Here is a 19358-nt window from a genome sequence, read left to right as displayed (position 1 = left end):
CGCTCGACCGTCTACACGAACATGGAACCGAACACAGCCCAGTGGGGACCAAAGGGACATGGCACTGAAGAGTATGATACAACTGATCCGTTACCGTTTTAGCCAACTCGCTAGTGTAACATGCGAGGACGCAACAACGAGGACTTTCACAACTCACTGGGCGGCGTACGACTGAACGAACAGCTGATGCGTTTTTTCATTGCATCTGTGTTAGTATCGGCTGACCGATGTTGTGCAAGGACAGCTCTTGGCACACGGATATCGCGGGGGATTTTACTTTTTTTTACCAAAACAATCAGACCAAACCCACACATTTCCACCATAAACCCGAGAAACCATTCTGATTGCTTACTTTTATACCTTCGCTCGGGTTCTTTTCTTCTCAAGTGAGGTTTTTTTTATGAAATAATGCAACCGTGTCCGGTCGTCCATTCTTCGTTTTTGCTCCATCGGAAAAATCTACCGAACTTAAGCGGTGTGTTGCATTTTCCTCTTTTTTCCCTTCCATCCCAATCGAAGTAAAGTTAAACGAAGCAAAAGGAAACGAAAAGAGACATAATCCATTTATGATAAGGGTTGTTGTGCGGATTAGCCAGCCTGATGGAGTTGAGATTGTTTGAAATGGACAATTGTATTACTGTTTGAAGGAATGGAACAAACACTTGGGACCGTCTTAGCGTGAACGCTGGCAAATTCGATACGAAAATGATTACACAAAAACTTATTGAAGTACTATGAGTGAACTGAAGATTTAAAGAACGATTTCGCATGATGCAAATTGAGCGTTCAACGTTTTGCATCACCGGGAGAGCAGCTACTACCGGTGGCTCTGTTTCCACTCACGCGTATTTACTTTTGATTTATATACAATTCTCCATCAAACATGCACAAGCAACGGGCAAATAAAACATGCTGTCGGTGCTCTTTGTGCCTCAATATACGAACCCTAGGCGATGTTTGTCTTGTGTTTGCTCTATCAGCGTCCATACCTTTTGCTTTAACGTAGGTAGGGGACCCGCCCGACAACTCACGGGGAAATAATGCTGTGAGCCGGTGGTTGTTACCACCGAGTACATTATACATAAATCGATAGCATAGGGCACACAGCCAAAGCAACCACCGCACCACCGGTCCGTACACCGTCAAGAACTTTTCAACTTCCTTGTTTCCATCGATAAGGTGAAGGAAATGTACCTCGTCCGCAAAAGGTGGCCCCGGTGGGTAAGAAGCTCACCACGATGACGCGCGGCTGGGGTGAAAGGTCGTGTGTGGTGCTTCGGGGGTGTGAGTCCGTGCCACTGGGACACTGAAGCAAGGACAACGACGAGCAGAGCAAGGAGGTAGCAAAGCGATAGCAGCACGACAAAGCAACAGCAAGAAATAAAATCGTCTATGATACGGGCAGGTCGGAGAAGGTAACGTCGTCACACGCGCGCATGAATATACATATGTATATTTTATTTTCATCTCGTTTGACATGCATACGAATCGGGTTGTTAGCGAGACCCCGAACCAAAGAAACCACAATCGCGAAGCAAGTGAACATTTTCTTCTCCCGTATCACACAGCGGGAAAAGCTAAATATTGCGCCCCGAACGCGACATCACAGCGTGTACCGGAGTTTGGCCGAGGCACCACAGACAACCCGGGGCCAAAGAAAACAGGAAAAGTAAGGCGGAAAAAATCCGTCACACTAATGTCCGCAAGGTAAACAGCACACTCCGCAGCACTGTTTGTCTCTTGAGAGTAAAGGGGACAGAGAGAGAGAGAGATTGTGCGAGTGAGTGAGAGAATGGCACAACTTTGTTCACGAGCTGTGAAGATTGTAATGCGGGCAAGACCGCAGAAATATCTGAATGGCAAGACAACGCAACCAAAGCCCTGTCTACATGGGAATTGCTGGCAGTGTGGCCCAGTTTAATGTACCATTACTGCAAGATCATCGTTTTCTGGTCCTTCCGGTTCCCAGGTGCGGGGCTTATGAATAATGGACACCGATGCCCGGCGGCGAATAGTCAACGCTTGTCGCGCTCTTCTCGACACCGAACAACACACACCGTGTGGTGTGTACATGACCGGATGCAACGTGTAACAGTGTGTCTTCACACATGCACCAGTGGCAACCAGAGTAGAGGAAACAAACAAAAACACGGTCCATCCCTGGAGCAAGCCGTGCAGAAAATGCCCGTTTGAGCCTCTGCGTATATCAGAGCATTGTTTGCCCTCTCCAGTTGACTTGGGAGGGTACACACAAACACGTAACGTGCCGAAATACGTACAACCGCATGTAATTCTGTTGCTTTGCTACCTCTCTTATTGTGCAGCCAGAATTCACACATGCACAGAAAAGGAAGAAACTGTCGGACAAATTTAACTTTTCTGTTCCGGGGTTCAACGAACTCGGTGGTGTAACTACAGGCACAGGAAAAAGTTTTCATTGAATACCGTGGAGCACTGTTTGCTCATGTTTCAATTATCACGTGTAAAACTTTTGCCCGAAGTACAAATATGCACGCACACACATTTATACTTTCTTCCTTTTTTTCACAGCGTTTCACACTCTCGCGTCTTTTGCACAGCAAAACTAAATAAGCAGCCTCAATTAAAGCCATACTCCACCATCGTACCCTCGCCGTCGTTGTGAGTTCTATTTGGAACACTTTGCACGCGATGATAATTAGCACCATTAGAAGGAATAAAGGGGACTGGGCCTGGTAGGGAAGTAGTTAGAGGTGAACGGACGGTTTTTTTTAAATCAGATAAGCATCGAGCGCTCAAATGTTCAGGAAATGTTTGCTAAGCTCGAGCCTTGATGGGAAGGACGACATTAAATGCTGATTAAGTGTCATGTCAGAGCAAAATATTATATTTATTAAAAAAAGACATTACTTCGCCTAACTTTCTCTTTTGCTTTTGCTTGTAAAAACAATTAATCAATATTTAAAACACGAAAACTTGGATAAGCACTTTAACAGCTACTCAAGCTGTGCTTTGAACAACCACTCGAAAAACAACTCATATTTGATGTTTCGATAATTGTTAATCAATGTTCTCCACAGAAATCTCCACCGACACCACTCATAAATCAATTAACCCTTCTCTGAAACCCAACATCTATCAAACCGGTTACACGTAAAAGCTAATCACGCTTCTACGTTTTTGTTTTGTTTTTTGTTTGTAATAAGTTATACCTCTCCGTCAAAATCTATCAAGCGTCAGAGCGTAACACAAAAGCGCTCCTGTAAAAAAAAGGAAAAAACAGAAACAGTTTGTTTCTACCCTTCGCACCAGCGGTTGGGATCGACACGCGTTTTCTCTCCCGCTCGCTCCTTTTTTCGCGATAAAGCAGCCAAGCAAATTTAATTTTCCAACTCAACTCCCATTCTTCGCCAGAAGTCGCGCAGGAGGCATGAGTGAAAGGAAGTGGTATACTAATACCGTTCTGCAACACGGTGGAGCGCAGCTAATAAAGAATTTTGCCTATTCCGCTCGGGAATAGTCGGTGCAAAAAAAGAAATAAAAAAAAAGTGTTGCTTCATCAGCGACCGGGCGTCTCCATTGCGCCGCAGGAACGCGAGCAATTATGCGTGCTTATACGGACGTTTTACGCAAGCGGCATAACATAATTAACTTCTTCTAGCAAATTGGGATCAAAGCGTGTAGTGTGGAAGCAATGTGTAAGTGTGAAGTACTCCCACGTCTTAATATGGTGGCAAAGCATCAAGCTGCTTGAAAAACGACTTCGCCACTTCCATACAAATAAAGGTACACGATGGAAAAAAGCTAATTATAAGCGACGACATAAAAAATGAAAGGGCTTCCGTGGACAACACACGGAGAGAGAAAATTAAATCGTAAATATCATGCATCGTGGAGGGTTGTTTTTTGTGCGGTGAATGCGGCACTTTCCGAAATCACAGTCACGACACACGAAATGAGAAATGTCAACATAACGCATAACGCCATACACAACGCTCGTCGCTCGGGTACTCCCAAAGCAGCGTAAGTTGTCTCAAGAGCCTACACAGCAGCTGGAAAATGGGTTGTGAGGCAGCGCGAACAGCAGGACTTGATGCGTTTGTTGTTTCGGCTTTCGCTTTCTTAGCTGGCTCAAGGACAGGATCGTGTCCTTCTCTGTTTTTTGTATGTGCGTGTGCGCGTGTGTGAGTGTTACGCAGCTCTCGCTAATGGAAGTGGTACAAGAAAACACATTATAAAAGAATGAAAGCGAAACAGTGTAGCGGCCGTAATGGTGCGCTACAGCAAGAATACACATTCTCAGTCTTAGACCGTATGTGTTAGCTCATTCTTTTCGCTTTCCGACACTAAAGGCTGACGGAATTATACTGTTGCGTTGCATGGTTTATTGTGATAAAGGTTTAAAAATGTTAAAAATCCAACCTTAAGCATTGTTTCAACACATTCCTTTCAAAATAGCGATGCAAAAAGAAATATGTTCCTTTATTTTTAATTATAAAGTCTCAAAACGCTTTAAAACAAGCAAACAACATAGAAACAGTAACAGATATAGTTTACACTTACGTCGTATGCCCCAGTCCATCATGGTGCCGCCGCTGAGAATTTAAGCCGATTGTCACTGATCGAATGCCAGCGCATGGGGGTGAATGTTGAGCACGGGTAGCACCTCCGAAATCTATTAAGATATATTGTGCTATCTTCTTGTACAAATGTGAAAGACCCAACTTAGATGTCGCGCGCCGTGTTGTTTGTTTGCTATTTGAAACTGCAAATCTGGTTCTGGTTCAATCACTGCTTAAAATCTGTTGGCTTAAGCTTATGCATTTCCGATATGCTTGCACAATGTTAGGTAAAGCTTTTCGTTTCCGTCCAACACTCTACTGCGCCACGTGTTCGATATACGTCCCGATATATACTCTCTGTGTTTGTGTTTTAAATCAAGCAGAGCATGCGTAACTGAACGGTAGCAGCAAAACGTAACACAACAAAACCCCACTTTAATTATTCAAAGTAACACAGACGACACAAACTGAGGAGTATCACTTTTCATTTCTTAACGATGTGCCGGACGACATCGTGGAGCCTAAGGAAAAGAAAACAAGGGAAATCCCCAATCCACAACACATGGTGTAAGCAAGGCAGGGCTGATGATAACGGTCGACGGGACGTGATTTTGCAACAAAGCTTGACTAATGAGAAAATTAACATGCCGTACAAAACAGCCGCGTACAAACTGTTTCTCGCTAACACGCTACATTGTATTGATTTCCACCGACATCCCATTACACATACACACACACACACTCAACTCAGGAAGTGGCTGTGTGTATCTAGTTTCAACTGTTGCCCCAAGTGAGAGCCAAAATGCATCATTCTCAGCGTACGATGCAGCGTGCACTCGAGAATGCATTTGTATCAATTTCACATCACACGCTCTTCCGATACACCAGCCAGTAGTGCAGTTTTCTGAATCGTTCTCCTGTACCAGTTCGTAGAAAATTGGATCAGAGAAGAAGCTGACAGTTTAAAACTTGAAATTTTATGCATCGAGCACCTACTACACTTATCATACACCACACACACACACATATATTCGATTGGAAAACCACTCGAGAGTAACATAGAACACGCCCGTCCCCACACTGCTCCCACTCAGCAGCTGCTTTTCGCTCCAACACTGCCGTCGCCCCACCATTTGTAGCTTCCAAATGGTATTGATTGGTTCTGTGAACCGCTCACCATTATTCGATCTAATAAACCATTTTAATTGCCTTTTCCTTTCACGAAACTGCACAACCTCAAGAGCGTTGGTTTGTGCATCCACAACCAACCCCGTTCGCCAGATCTGCCGCCAGATATTTGTATTCCGGCGCTTCAACGTTTCGAAAACTCGCTCACGGCTGATGAGGAGCAGCAGAAGCGTTGGTTCGCCGAACGGGTAGAGCGGCATACCCGACGCGAAACACCGCAGAACGGCCTCGGCGGCATTTTTCTTTCGACGATAATCACAAACACAAACACAACAAAACGCCGCGACTAGGCGGCCAGCGACAAACTAATTGGGACACAGCGTTGCTGGCAACTCCAGCGTAGAAGCTCTTGTTTGTTTGTGTTGTGCCGTTTACACTATCCCACTTTTTCTTTTTTATTCGAAGGCGACGCAATGGCCAGCAGCATTTCGTCGCCTGTTGTCACTCGCATACACCTATCGCTATCGCATTCATTCGGCTAAATGCGCTTCCTGCTACTCGGGAAGATAATTCACGTCACAAAGATTCACTCGCTCGTGAGTAATGGTTCCCTCGCTGGAACTGTTTTGGTGATTCTCCCCCATCACACACCCAGCGAATACTATGCTCTCGTTCCCTTCCACCAGGCACCCCACCGGGGGCAGAAGAAAAACACAGACACACACACACACGGGAAATGCTTGTGTGCATTCCGGTTCCGGAACAGGGAGCGATGTTTACCCGTAACCCGCACCCGAAACTTATTGGTCTGCACGGTGGGAGAGCATGTTGGTGACTGACTGCCGAACGCACACGACACTGACCGAGAAACGATGCGTTGAATTTACGCCCGTCACGACACTTTTGCTCCCGCCGCCGGACATTCGGTCGGTGTGCGATACCAGCGCAGCCAGCCAACCAGCCAGCTGCATGTCGCGGGCATTAGAGTATTGCCGTGTCGTGAAACGCGCTCCGGGAGTGCGAGAATCAAAGTCCCGAACGAGAGAGAGCGAACCAGACGAGAGCGAATATGACAGCAAAACTCTCTGGAAAACGGGGCTCTCGGGGTCTTTTCCCGTAGGATTTTATGACAGATTTTGTACTCACTGTTGAGCATAGCTTTTTAGCATTACATTCGTTCCACCAAGATACTAAGGCGGCGGTGGATGGCGGACGAAGTGCAACGGGACAGCAACCGAAAAAGGAAGTGCTCACAGCTACAGGTAAAAGGAATGCTCGAAGAGCACAAGACACACGCATTTTGTGGTAGTAGTAATTGTAGTAACAGTAGTAGAAAATTTACAGGCGAGCGATGGTTGAGCTGATTGGTAGTGATAATGCTACTAAACAAGCCGAGAAAAGCGTTTTCTCTCTCTCTCGCGCGCGTTCCATACCAGTTTGACCTCCAGCCCACTACGCCGAAAGACGCGCTCTAGCCCGGTTGATAAACATTTCACGTGTCAGGTCGTATCGCATCAATCATCGAAATTTGGTTGCGGGGTGGGTTTAGGGGACAAACAAAAGTACACTTTTTCCATTATTATTACGCACAGCCCAGTTGGCAACGGCAGCAAACAACAAAACGGTCACCGCGCGGGTAAATTACACCATAAATCACCACGCAATCATAAGAAAGGCTTTCAAACAGTCTAAGATAAGCGATCGTTTCTAACTTCTTTAATTTAGCCTGAGCCCGTCCCGGCTTTGTTTCGCTAACATACCGCAAAGAGAGTTGTTTAACCATTGGCGTTGGATTACTTCCGGTTCGAAATGATCGTTTTGATGCCTTTAACATGTAATATTGATTTACACGGACACTGACCAAGTCTATCCTAAAGACTTAGCAAAGAACGGTAGTACACAGTAAACATCTTCATCATTATTAGCCTCGCAAACATTAGCTGGATAACGCTTAATGGGTAAACTGCGCCGTTATTTCATTTTATCATGAAACGTTGGTGCGCTTGGAAACATCCATCAACTCATAATTATCTGTGAGGCGCACAAAGACACATACACACACTGTGTTTGAATCATAAAATGTGCAGTGCTGATAAACTGGGAATAAATGGTGTCCACCACCAGGAAGCAATTCTTTCACGTGCGTCGACATATCGAACAGGTGATGTGCTTTATCGCGCTATATGGACACTGCTGGGCAGACAACAAACAAAAGCAGTGTCAGCAGATAAGAAAATCCAGTATTGAATCGTACCCTATCTTGACAACGCTTTAATTGGTTCGTTCAGTGCAACGATAGCAATGTAGGTAAAGATTGGAGGAAAAAAAATCTGTCCTAAAAAATTGAAATCAATAATATGGAATAAAAATTCACATAATTGAAAAACATGTTTGTGCTGACTTTGAATGTCGCCAAAAAATCGATAACGTTTTACCACAGTTGATATCCGCAGTTAGTTGCTCTACTGTGCAACAGATGGCGCTGGAAAAAGCTTATACTTTTGAGCACGCATTCTGTTCCGTGCTGGGCCTGGCGTTGGAAGAATTTTAATAAAAAATATAAGATAATTAAATATGCTTGGTTTCCTTAATACAATTTCCCTTAACTTAACTAGACCAAACGTTGTTACAATCAATTTTACATTTGATTAAACAAAGTGCAATGCGATGTCATGCAAACACATTGGTTGCCTTCATGTGGCCAAACAAACAAAATCATGGTTGTACACACGAACGAGGTTGTATAATTTTGGGTCAATGTCGATTCCTTGCCTTGCAGCAGTTTAGAAAATACAATACGCACTAAGTTTCGCTTTCAATTGATTGCTGGGGCGCTCCTATTCCATGTCCAACACCACCATCAACTACACCATTAACAATGGATTCGATGACAATTGGTAGGTGTAAACGCTGAATTATCGAACAAAATGTTTTTAGCTAACCGTGAGAAATACTGCTGTGCTTCGAATATTCTAAATCAGATTTGGTTGCGATCAAGGTGAAATATTGTGTTGAAATAATAAAAATGTGTACTAAATCGGGAGGGCCACTTACCTCGAGAAGTAGGGTGATTCATTAGAATAGAGAGCGGACACTCGTCGTCATCAAGGATATACTCGGACCCGTCGCTGTTAACCTACGGAAAACGGAAAATGCGATTAAATTTACATCAACTGTTCCGAACCCCCACACTTGAAGTGGGATTCGCACAACTAATCCATCGACCACCAGCACCCACCAGCGAACCTTTTGCGTGTCGTTTGTTTTTTCCTTCCACACGTGCGGGGAGAACCTTACCTGTACGAGACAGTAGTGAAGCGGATCCACCTTATCCATGCCATACTTGGACAGCATCTCCCGTACAACGGCCTGGGCACAGTCCCGAATAGACAGCAGCAGCGTTTTGTACGGCACGTCCCGGCACAGACTTTCGCCGTAGATTTTCAGCGTGCCGCCAGTGTCCGGCCCGCCGTCCCTCGACCGGAACTGTTGCAACTTCTTCTCCAGCTTCTGCTGCCGGCGGCGCCGCATTACCGCTTCCGGGTTGGAGATGGATCGTGTAAACGATGTTTCCGGCAGCTCGGTGTACAGCTTCTCGGCAACATGGTTCTCGGAATCGGGCCCGCCAGTACCACCACCGGCCGATTGCAGTTTGTTCAACTTTTCCTTCTTTTTCTGCTCCTTCTTTTCGCGCTTGGACAGTTTGCGCTTGAAGCTCGGCTGATCGGTGATGCTGTCTAGGGTCTGCGAAGGGCAAAAGTACAAAATTAGCACAGTTAATAAAAGCACACTTCACCGAACGGTTCTCGTGTCTTCCAATGGCATTGTCCTCCGTGCCAACGGCAACAAACGCAAGAGCACAGGCAACCAGTTGCAGCGCTGACAAGCCGGAGTGTTGTTGGAAAAGGTCAGGATGAGCTACTCTTAGCGAGAGCATTACGCACGCCTACTTACATTTGTCTTTTGGGCACAATTTTTCAACAGAAATCGTCCCTCGCGATCATCGTTATGCCAATTGAGCTGCACGAGCAGCGGCTTTTCGTCCGGGTTTAGCTTGCGTTCTTCGCCGTTCGCATGGACCACATACAGCGCGTAGTTTGGCAGGGAGAGCATTCGCATATCGGGGCGAAACTTTTCTATCAACGTTTCTGTAAAACCGGAAATAATAAAAGACATGATAAGCGACGGTACAACACACACACACAGGATATTGATAAATTGTTTTCGCATTGTTTGGGCTTGCGTTCCGCTCCCGTATAGGGTTTCCCACGGCAGAACGGAAGCCCCATGCGGTCGAGCAATCTATTAAAGCAAAAACTTACCGATAACGTCGGAAACGGTAGCATCCGATGCGACACGGATACATTTGGTTGCTACCTTTTGGCCCTCGTCTTGGAAGTAAAATCGCATCACTCCGTGGAATTCCAGGTTCTGCGAAAGGTGAGATAAAGAATAGCATAGCATGGAATGAGACGAAGCTGTAATGGGTACGGGTACCATCCGGCGCGTCCGGGGAACGTGTTATCGCTTTGAAGCGCCCAATAGGGCGACACGAACCTGAATGTCATTTCCTCGAAATAACATTCATCGTTCTTCGTCGGGCAAATCCGCCACTCCGGTAGGAGGCAGGCTCCTATGGAACGCTCCATCACGTTGGTGGCACTCATGCGCAACATATCAACGGCTAGAGGGTATGACTAATTCTGCCAGACACTGTCGTCTTTGCGCCGTCAATTGGCTTCAAGCATCTTGAGGAAGTTGTTGGGACAAATCTATGTTCAATTTAACATAATTCATACTATTGCCAGAGTGGAAGAATGAGGATCGTTCGGCAGATTGCAAGGTTCAACAAACTTTGTGTTAAAGCAGCACTCGCGTTCATGTTTAAGCACATCCCGGGACATGGCAATACTTGTTTTTCTGTACAGGTCACAACGACCGCGGCTCACATATTTCGTGGAATTGCAACATTGGCAAACAAAGTGTCTTTACAATGAGGAATCAACTTTGACATGAGTCAGTGTGCTGTAGCCAAACTATAAAAAGTTAATATCAAAAACAAAAACAGTTCAAACAGTGCAATGAATTTCTACGCTAATGATGGCGTTCTTCCTCAAGTTAAACTCGGTTTTGTATGTTTTTATTGGCTCTGAAAACTTACCTCGTTCGGCTCGGACAGCGCGAATATATCCAACCGAACCGTGTTCCATTGCTGGATGACGGAACGGAGTGTTTCACGGTCAAACATCCGTTTTTCGTTGAGCGACATTTTCATCGAGCGATGGAGATATGACCGGGTGTGGAGGGTTAAGATGCGATCGTCTGTTGCCCGCTCATTTGCCGAACACGATGAGTAAACGCCTTACGATTTTCCGACCGTAGTCAGCTTTGGGACCAAGCGGTATGCCCTTGAGTCGAGGTAGCACTAGTCAATCACATACACACACACATACACCCCTTCCTTGTCGGAATGTTCAGCGCCAAGGAAATGCTTCACAAGAAGGAAAGCGAGATAATTGGTTCTACGATCGTGATGATGCAGTAAGATTTTTCTGCTTCTAGCGGTACCAGCAGCAGCTGTTGCACACACTGTTGCTTCTCTCTACATCAGCAATATTTCCTTTGCTTTTGCACGGCTACTTCTCGCTAGTCGGCGTGCTGCCCCTGGAACGGTCTGAAAGAAAGAAACGCAACAGAAAACAAACGTGTTAAAAAATGGAGCAAAGATTTCTTTCTACACCACGAAAGAGAGACAGAAGAAACGAGAACCGATTACAGGCAAGTTATGAACATTCAACCCGGTGGTAATTGTGCTTTTATTACGATCAATTAGAATGGGAGCGCGCAAACAGTGGAGGAAGAGAAGAATAAGCGCTTGGGAGTACTTCCCACCCGTCTATTTACTCTGAACGGCAATCTTTGCACAGACGCACCCCGATGACCTCCTTCTGGGGAGGGACACAGAAAGCTAAGGCATGTCACTGGTTAACGTCGCCCGGAAGAAAATATTTTAACAATTTATCATTCTGTTGGCTTACTTAGTGGGAAGAAAAGTCAGTTACGTTAATAGTTATAACTGGATTTGGACATTAACAACAAGCATATGAATGCTAAAAGCCTAGCAGAAAAATACTCCACTAAAGCTAAGCCGACGGGTACACTGATCAACGAAGAAATCCCACCACAGGTAACGAAAACCCCCAATACAGTAACGACCTAATCGAGAGAAAAAAAAAACAATCATAAAACATGGAGTAATAAATGTTTTACCATCAAGTTTTTTTTAACATCATGCTAGCCGAGTTATGTTTGCCTTTTCCCAGAATTTGTTCTTCTCCCAGATGTACTGTCGTGTCGCATTATTTCAGTAGCGCAACTTTGTCCCAGTGCTAGCAGAAGGTGGAAAACAAATTGAGACGTTTTCGCGGTTGAATCATTTTCCGAGCCTAAACTTTTTTGCGTGCGGAGAAGAGAAAAGGATCCCAAGTACCTTTTGCCAACAACCGCTGACGCGGTGGTGATTGTTGTGAATGTACGGCAATGCCCCCGAGATGAGGAGAAAACCGAGAAACTCTAAATTGAACCATCATGATGTTGTCGTGTAACGAAGAAATAAATTTTAAAAGAAAACCAAACCATCTTATGCATTTTTAGTCGTGCGTAGTACACCTCCCGCATCTCCCAAGCCTGCGCGCTCGTGTTTGCCATTTTCTACCAGTACAAAAAGCAGCAGAGGTTTGTTTGGGTAATGAATAAATTGTCGGTCCTGTAATTCAAATCATGAATGATGAGAGGACGCAAAAACGGTATGTTGACACAACACAGTACAGTGTATACACAGCGGCGAAACGGCTATGTGCAATTGTGTAATGAATTTTACCATCGGTAGCAATTTAGCTGGTAAACAAATATTTTTTCACATCACTTCGCAATTTAATTGAAATATGTGTTCCTCCATACTGAAAAGGGACAAGCGAAACCCCATCCGAACAGAAACTTGCACCATTAAAGGATGCATCATTGCTCATTTAAAGCAATTGCCAGTTTAAACGAGCGGTGAAATATTAAAATTACAACCTAGTGCGTGAATCAACAAACAAACAAAGACATACGATACAAAGATGAGATCGTACGATCTTCTAAGGGTGGGCCGGTCGGCTACATCTACATCAGTACCTAGTCTCAAACTCGTCTCGTTTATTTTGCAGATTTGAGTGAGTGAATGGAGGAAAGTCACCAGGAAAAAAAAACCCGAATTATCTGTACCATTTAACACAAGCTCCTCATCCTCCTGTCTCCTCCACTGCATACACCAATAAACACTGCTGAAAAGTACCCGGAACCACCTCAAACCCCGTTGTTATGACAGTGAGCCGTAACGCATCATTACTCACACCAGGCCGGAGATCAAATAGAGCAAAGTAAGGTAACCCACATATAATTTCTCTTCGCCCCGCTGCTGGCGTATCTTCTCCTCCTGCCCTCTCCTGGCTGCGTGTGTTCGGTGTAATTGCTCGAAGGAACGTTAATTCACATTGGCGACACAGTTCCACCACCCCAACGCACCACTGTGCTCTCCTCCCTGGAGGTGGAAAACAATGGCTGTTCGGTGTGTCACAGAATGCTTAATGGGCGTATACAGCTAAGCATATATTTTATGCTCGCAGGCGCGCGCGCGCTCGTAGCACTTCGCCCGGGCACACAGGTGTGCACAGGTACAGGAAGATGCGTCGCTTCCATGCAGCACACCCCGCTACAAGACAACAATTGACGAGCGTAGCAACCGAGAGGGAGGAGAAGGAAGCAAACTCAGGGCGCAGTGCGTGGAAGAATGTCCGCCTGGCTCCGGAGCAACTTACTAATGGGGCCCATAGTGCTCTTCGGGGAACTCCGAATCAGCTGCCACCGCTGGCAATGGACACACCACAGTGTCTGTATGTAGGCTTTTTCGTACGCTGAATTTAAATGATTCATAGTGGAATGTAGAATCCAATTATCTGGATCTCTCTTTCCTGCTCTACCTTATTGGGCAGGCTAATACGAGGCTCTGGATCAAGACACACTTCATTTCGCCATTCTTTTTTTTTAAATAGATTAACGCCTATATACTGGCAGGAAGTATCGATGTGATCGTTTACTCCAATAGAGTACAAAGTAACAAAATCTACACGAACACGGCACAGGGAGTAACCAGGGGGCGGTCGTTTGGAGGTGCAGATTATTTGGCGAGTAAAAAAGACAAAAAAAAAAGTTTGATAGAATTCCATTAGCTAATTAATCCAATTAGCGACGTACAGGGTAAACAATTACGCATCCCAATGTCGTTCATGCACAGCAAAACATGACAAAACGTTGGAATAAACTACGATCTAATGCATCACACAATGTGGAACACAATAGAAATAGATTTAAATGATAATGACGAGACTTTTATGAGGCTTTACGTTTAATTTCCAGGCCTTTCTAAACATTCCTTCAGACAACGGACAATATACAACGAGTCATATACATTTGCTTGTATTGATTTATCACAAACTCATCGAGGCATCTTGGCGTCCTGCTGCCGTACACACACACACAATATATCACTACACTGTGCACATAGTGATTTTGGTTTATTAGATCGATATTCTCGGCTATTTCCATTGTTTTGTTTGTTTCCTTGGTTTGTCCAAACTGCACGTACATATCGCCGCTAATTTATTATCTTACTCCCCTTGGTTCAACTGACAAGCCCACACACACACATACAATAATAGGGTAGGATAATACAAACCGCAAAATTCCAACCATTCCGACCAACGGGTATCGGGGGTGGAATTTGGTGGGCGTTCAGTGTGGATGACACCAACATAAGAAAGAATTTGATCGATAACTCCACTATCGCAAACCGAGTCGAGCTGCTCGAACGAACGTCAAATAGTTGCACGTACTGGTAAGAAGGGGGGAAGAAGCCGTATTGACAGGACGGCACGGAACGTGTAATGTGTTTTTTTGTTGCCACGAGTCCACAAATAAAACTAAAGGGACTGGCAGTGCTAGAACGAAATTCCTAACAGAAAATGAACTATTATTTCTGTGCAACTGGTGCGTCCTGCATTAAGTTCGTGTTTTGTGTCACATGATTAATTAACTACGGCGCGTTAAAACCTTGATTTGTAAAGCCTTGAATTACATTAAATTCTACTTATTTTTATTGAGTTCATTTGGCTATAACACAATTGTCTTTTGTAAAAAAAAAAAAACATTTACGCAGGTCTGATGTTGAGAGACCATTTGGTAATCTGAGCTTTGTTTGAAATGTTTTGAATCTTTCGACAAGAAGCAAATCAAGCGATTTAATGTATTAAAAAGTCACCATCACCATTCCAGCATGTCACTCTAGTATACATCAAACGAAGTTTTTCGGTCACTCTTTTTACAATAAATATGCCACAGAAATATGCCTCCATCTACAGAAGATCATTTGGCACCACGAACAACAATGCAAACCAGCAACAAGCAGCTATCTAACCTTTATCCTTAGAGCATAAAATGTATACACACTCTCCGAAAAAGAAAAAAAAACAAACTCCAAAGGTAAACCCGTGGGTATGGGAGCCGCCGCGCAGTAAGTGTGGGAATTTAAAGCTTCACTGCACCCACGGAACAACCGACGGATGGTGGTGGGTCCCCCAAAAAAATGGTTCTACTTCCGACTCCGCACACACGACAAACACTCCGCACTTCATTCCATTTCGCTTCCCCTTCGCTGCTTGTGCGTATTTAATGATACAGTGCACCCTCTTCTGAAACGATCAAGGTGATGGTGTGATCCAGCTGGTTCTCGATGTGTGTGTGTTTGTGTTGTGTGTTTGTGTTCGCAAAACATTTGAAGAACCCTTCGGAAAGCGTATACATGCAGTTGAGCCATGGCATAGCCATTACGGGAGACTGGCGCGTACACGTGGTCATTGAAGTGTGCAATTTCCCAGAGCTGTTTATGGCGCTATCCACCCAGGAGCTTTGACAGCTCGAATTTTCTCTCATACAATGGTGGTTGGGTTTCGATTTTTGGAATGTGGTGTAACCAACCATTATAAATGTAACAAATCCAGTAGAAAAAGGCTCCGACTTAGTTAAAGCTGTGATGTAGGGCCAATTAAAAGAGCATTAGAGTTATTCATTTTTAATAAATTTTCACCTTATGAACAAGCCATCACATTTTCAAAATATTGAAAATCGACAAAACATATTTTTGCAATGTAAAGTAATAAAAACAACAGCGCATAGGTGTACATATTTCAAGCTATTATCGAAAAGCTTTCACCTACGCACTTTTCCATTAAAAGCATGCATCGGCTGTTGCATACGCTGCTCATGGTTCAGCATCCTCTCGATGAAATGGGAAACAATCTGCACCCAGCACGTATTTTGCATGAAGTTGATTCCTATAAATTGAACGAAACTTCATGAGCTCTGATACCTCGAAACGGTACTGGGTGCATGAGCATTGAAACTGCTCGCAAAGTTTGTGTGTGGGTAGGTACTGTTTAATCCCGACAAGCTCAAATGAGAGTTCATCGTTGAGTCAGTAATTGCATGACATATACAGACGACATGTGAACCTGACCAGTGTGTAACGATCACAGCTTCGAATTAATTAGTTATTAGAGTTGAGTTAGTCTCATTCTAGTTACATATGTACTTTTTTTTCTCATAGAAATGTATCCTTGCCGCATAAACAAACGGAGAAAAAGTGTGAATAGGATCATAACTGAACCTTCTCAACAATACTTAGTATCAAGAACCATTTTTGCAGTCGTTAGTACAATCGTTCATCCAACGAACACAGCGCCAATAGCAACAGCAAAAAAGTAAAGGGATTGACTCTATTCACTAGTAGTTTGTGTACTCAAAGGCAATCAGTGCAATCAGGGCTTAAGTTGGGCGAAGAATTTAATTGACCTCGAGACGATAACTGTTCACGGGAAACGACGACCGAACATCGCATCGGGCTCGCGGTAACAACAAGAACGGTCCGGTCGGAACAGGCAAAACTCACGAGATTGCCATTGCAACTCTCGCCCAACAAGCGGATTGATAGCAGAATGTATTATGTCGAATGATTCATTCGTTTGCACTGCACTCGGGCAGGCAACAATAATTTGTTGGGGCGAGAGATCAAATTGATGACGAGGAGCATGATTCGGAACGAACCATAGCGCACCCTTGGATGGAGGGCCACATTGTTTCCCATGCCAGCAGGAAAATGTACTTTCGCGATGATAATTAACTTGTGATGGATCAATAACACAGTGCAACTACTTCCACAATTGTATATGAATTTATATTTAGAACTAAAGCGAGTTCTAATAATGTATGCTTGAATTCCAATGTCCAGTGAATCAGCGAACTTCGATAAATATTTGGAGTTTCTACAGAAGCTAGAAAATAAAACTAGTACTGGAAGCATACAATTTACAGTGTAATTGAGGCTAGCGTGATATGAATAGACAACAGTATTACATCGACTTATTTATGAAGGGATTAATGCTCTCGAATATCAATTCCAAAGATCTACTTACGTGAAGAAACTACCCTGAGGTCAACAAAAATTAAAACATTTCAATATCATTGTCTTAATGCATATTTTTCATGAAGATTTTTATCAGTAAAACTCTTCCTTTTAAAGGACAACTTGTATAACTATTTGCTCATATTTGTCTTTTTTGTATCGAAAATTGAAGCTTTCTTGACACAATCATCTGACGCCTACCACGGTCAGTTAATAATGACTGTTTTCAACTGACCTGGATATTGTTTACTTTTTTGGGACAATATTTCTTCAAATATTCACCCACACGCTACCAGACACACTACTGCGCCCTGGGTCCTAATTAGCTTCCCATCCAATTACAGACAGGCGACATTCTTCATTGAGCAGATCTCGACGATGCTGCACCCCGCCTTATGCCAAACGTTTGCATAGACACAGAGATTCAGCTGCTCTCATATGCTACCGGCACAGACCAAATCATATCTTCGCCCCATTTTGATGGATATTCCCCGTCAGTAATGATGAGACAACCTCATTATGAAGCTACCTTTGCTATTTGAGCCGTTGCCAGGGCTATCCTTTCAGAGCGAAACGTTGATCCGGCTGGTGCCAATTTTCCTGCAGAAAGGGGCTGCTGGCAAGCCAGGTAACACAATACAACCACCACTTCGAAGCCGTCTAGACTGCTGGCCGTGGCAGGCGACTCCTAGACGGCCTATCTATCAATGAAAGACAAAAGTCCAAAAATAAAACAAAAAATGTTTCATATTTTTTGCCGTGTACAAAAAAGACATAATTACTGCGTAACATTTTATCAAGATATCGTATGCGGGGTTAACCTATTAATTTTACACAACATTTATCAACCTAAAATTAAAGACTCTTGCCTATTGCTAATCGTCGTCGTCGATAGCGTGCCTCATCTCTTTGCTGTTTTTATTCCGGCAAACATCCCACTTCCGGCCTTATCGGTCGAGTGAACACGGTGGACGAGGAAAGTACCTGAACCATGACGACACGGTTTTTGTTGAATCAAAGATACGTTTCATAAGATAGAATAAGGTTAACTAATTAGTATAATACATATAAAAAATAGATATATCTTTATCACATGAAATGATTAAAATACTAATCTGATGATGGTTGGAAAAACTCTGGAAACACTAAGCCATCAACCTTAGGGACACCTTACCAGTTTTAGACATCTCTATTTCTTCCAAATACAAAGTGTTGAGCTCCGTCTAGGTATCGCTAACAACAATTAAGCCTATTGGTTTTGATTCTTTGGTATGAATGGTTTAAAATACATTTTCCGAGGTTTGATTAACAATCAGTTTCATAACCTCACGGATCCAGCTCCTGGAACTACATACATCAACTAGCACTGCTACAAGTAGCAACTCGCCTCTATCGCTCTCTCGGTTACCCATAAGTACCATTCGCTACGGCAAAAATTAAATAACATGCCACTCCATTACAAAGGTAATCAGTTTTACTGCACACTTTGCTGCACATTTTGACCATAAAACGGGCATATTGTCTGGGCCAAATCTTGCTTCTTGCTGCAATTGTACTTTGGTAAACACAATTGCTCAATACGCCGCTCAATACCATCGGATGCTAAAGAGTACCCCCTCCCGCTGCAGCAGGGAAATTGTCTTTGAAATTGTCCGAGCGTAAGCGAGAGTCCAAGTTATACTCCACCGATTATATCCGAACTGCGCCCACGAAACCTAAACGAACTGGCATAAACATCGCGCGCTCTACTTCCTTTCGATTCATTGTGCGATTATTCCACGCTATCTATCTGCGCTAAGATAGACCCAATAAACTGGAGAGGTTACACTACCAGCAAAGAGGTTGAGAAAATGTAGCGCAACAGACGGGCGCGCGCGCATAAATCGCGCAACCATTACAGTACGCATTCGACCGCGCGCGCGCCCATGCACACACACGCACACGCACACACAAAACGGAATGCATTTTTGGGATGCAGTCGGAGTTGAGACAAATCTGGGCATCAGCAGCAGCCAGACACACCAATTCAACTCGTCTGTTAGTTGTAACAAACCAACGGGGAGGAAGCCACAGGCGGGGTGATGTTGAATAGCCGGCCGTTTAAGAAATGTTTGTAAATTTCCCCCCGCCCT

At 44.1% G+C, this 19358-nt stretch overlaps 1 protein-coding gene across 7 annotated transcripts in view; it reads right to left on the bottom strand.

Moving 5' to 3' along the window:
* Nucleotides 1-19358, bottom strand: part of LOC120898318 (afadin) — a 63030-nt gene that overhangs the window by 27604 nt on the left and 16068 nt on the right. For 6 of the 7 annotated variants that reach the window (XM_040303995.1, XM_040303994.1, XM_040303999.1 and 3 more), the window contains exons 2-6: nucleotides 10831-11343; nucleotides 9992-10100; nucleotides 9624-9817; nucleotides 8967-9413; nucleotides 8724-8805 (exon numbers count right to left, since the gene is read on the bottom strand). In XM_040303995.1, the coding sequence (XP_040159929.1) occupies nucleotides 8724-8805; nucleotides 8967-9413; nucleotides 9624-9817; nucleotides 9992-10100; nucleotides 10831-10944 (946 nt within the window). In that variant the 5' untranslated portion in view covers nucleotides 10945-11343. Of the gene's footprint in view, nucleotides 1-4542; nucleotides 5063-6449; nucleotides 6569-8723; nucleotides 8806-8966; nucleotides 9414-9623; nucleotides 9818-9991; nucleotides 10101-10830; nucleotides 11344-19358 lie in introns of those variants that run through there. The other variant, XM_040304003.1, reaches the window with a different exon arrangement.

The sequence above is a fragment of the Anopheles arabiensis genome, chromosome 2 (genome assembly GCF_016920715.1).
Source record: "Anopheles arabiensis isolate DONGOLA chromosome 2, AaraD3, whole genome shotgun sequence".
Lineage (NCBI taxonomy): Eukaryota > Metazoa > Arthropoda > Insecta > Diptera > Culicidae > Anopheles > Anopheles arabiensis.
This window is presented reverse-complemented; position numbering and strand designations above follow the sequence as displayed.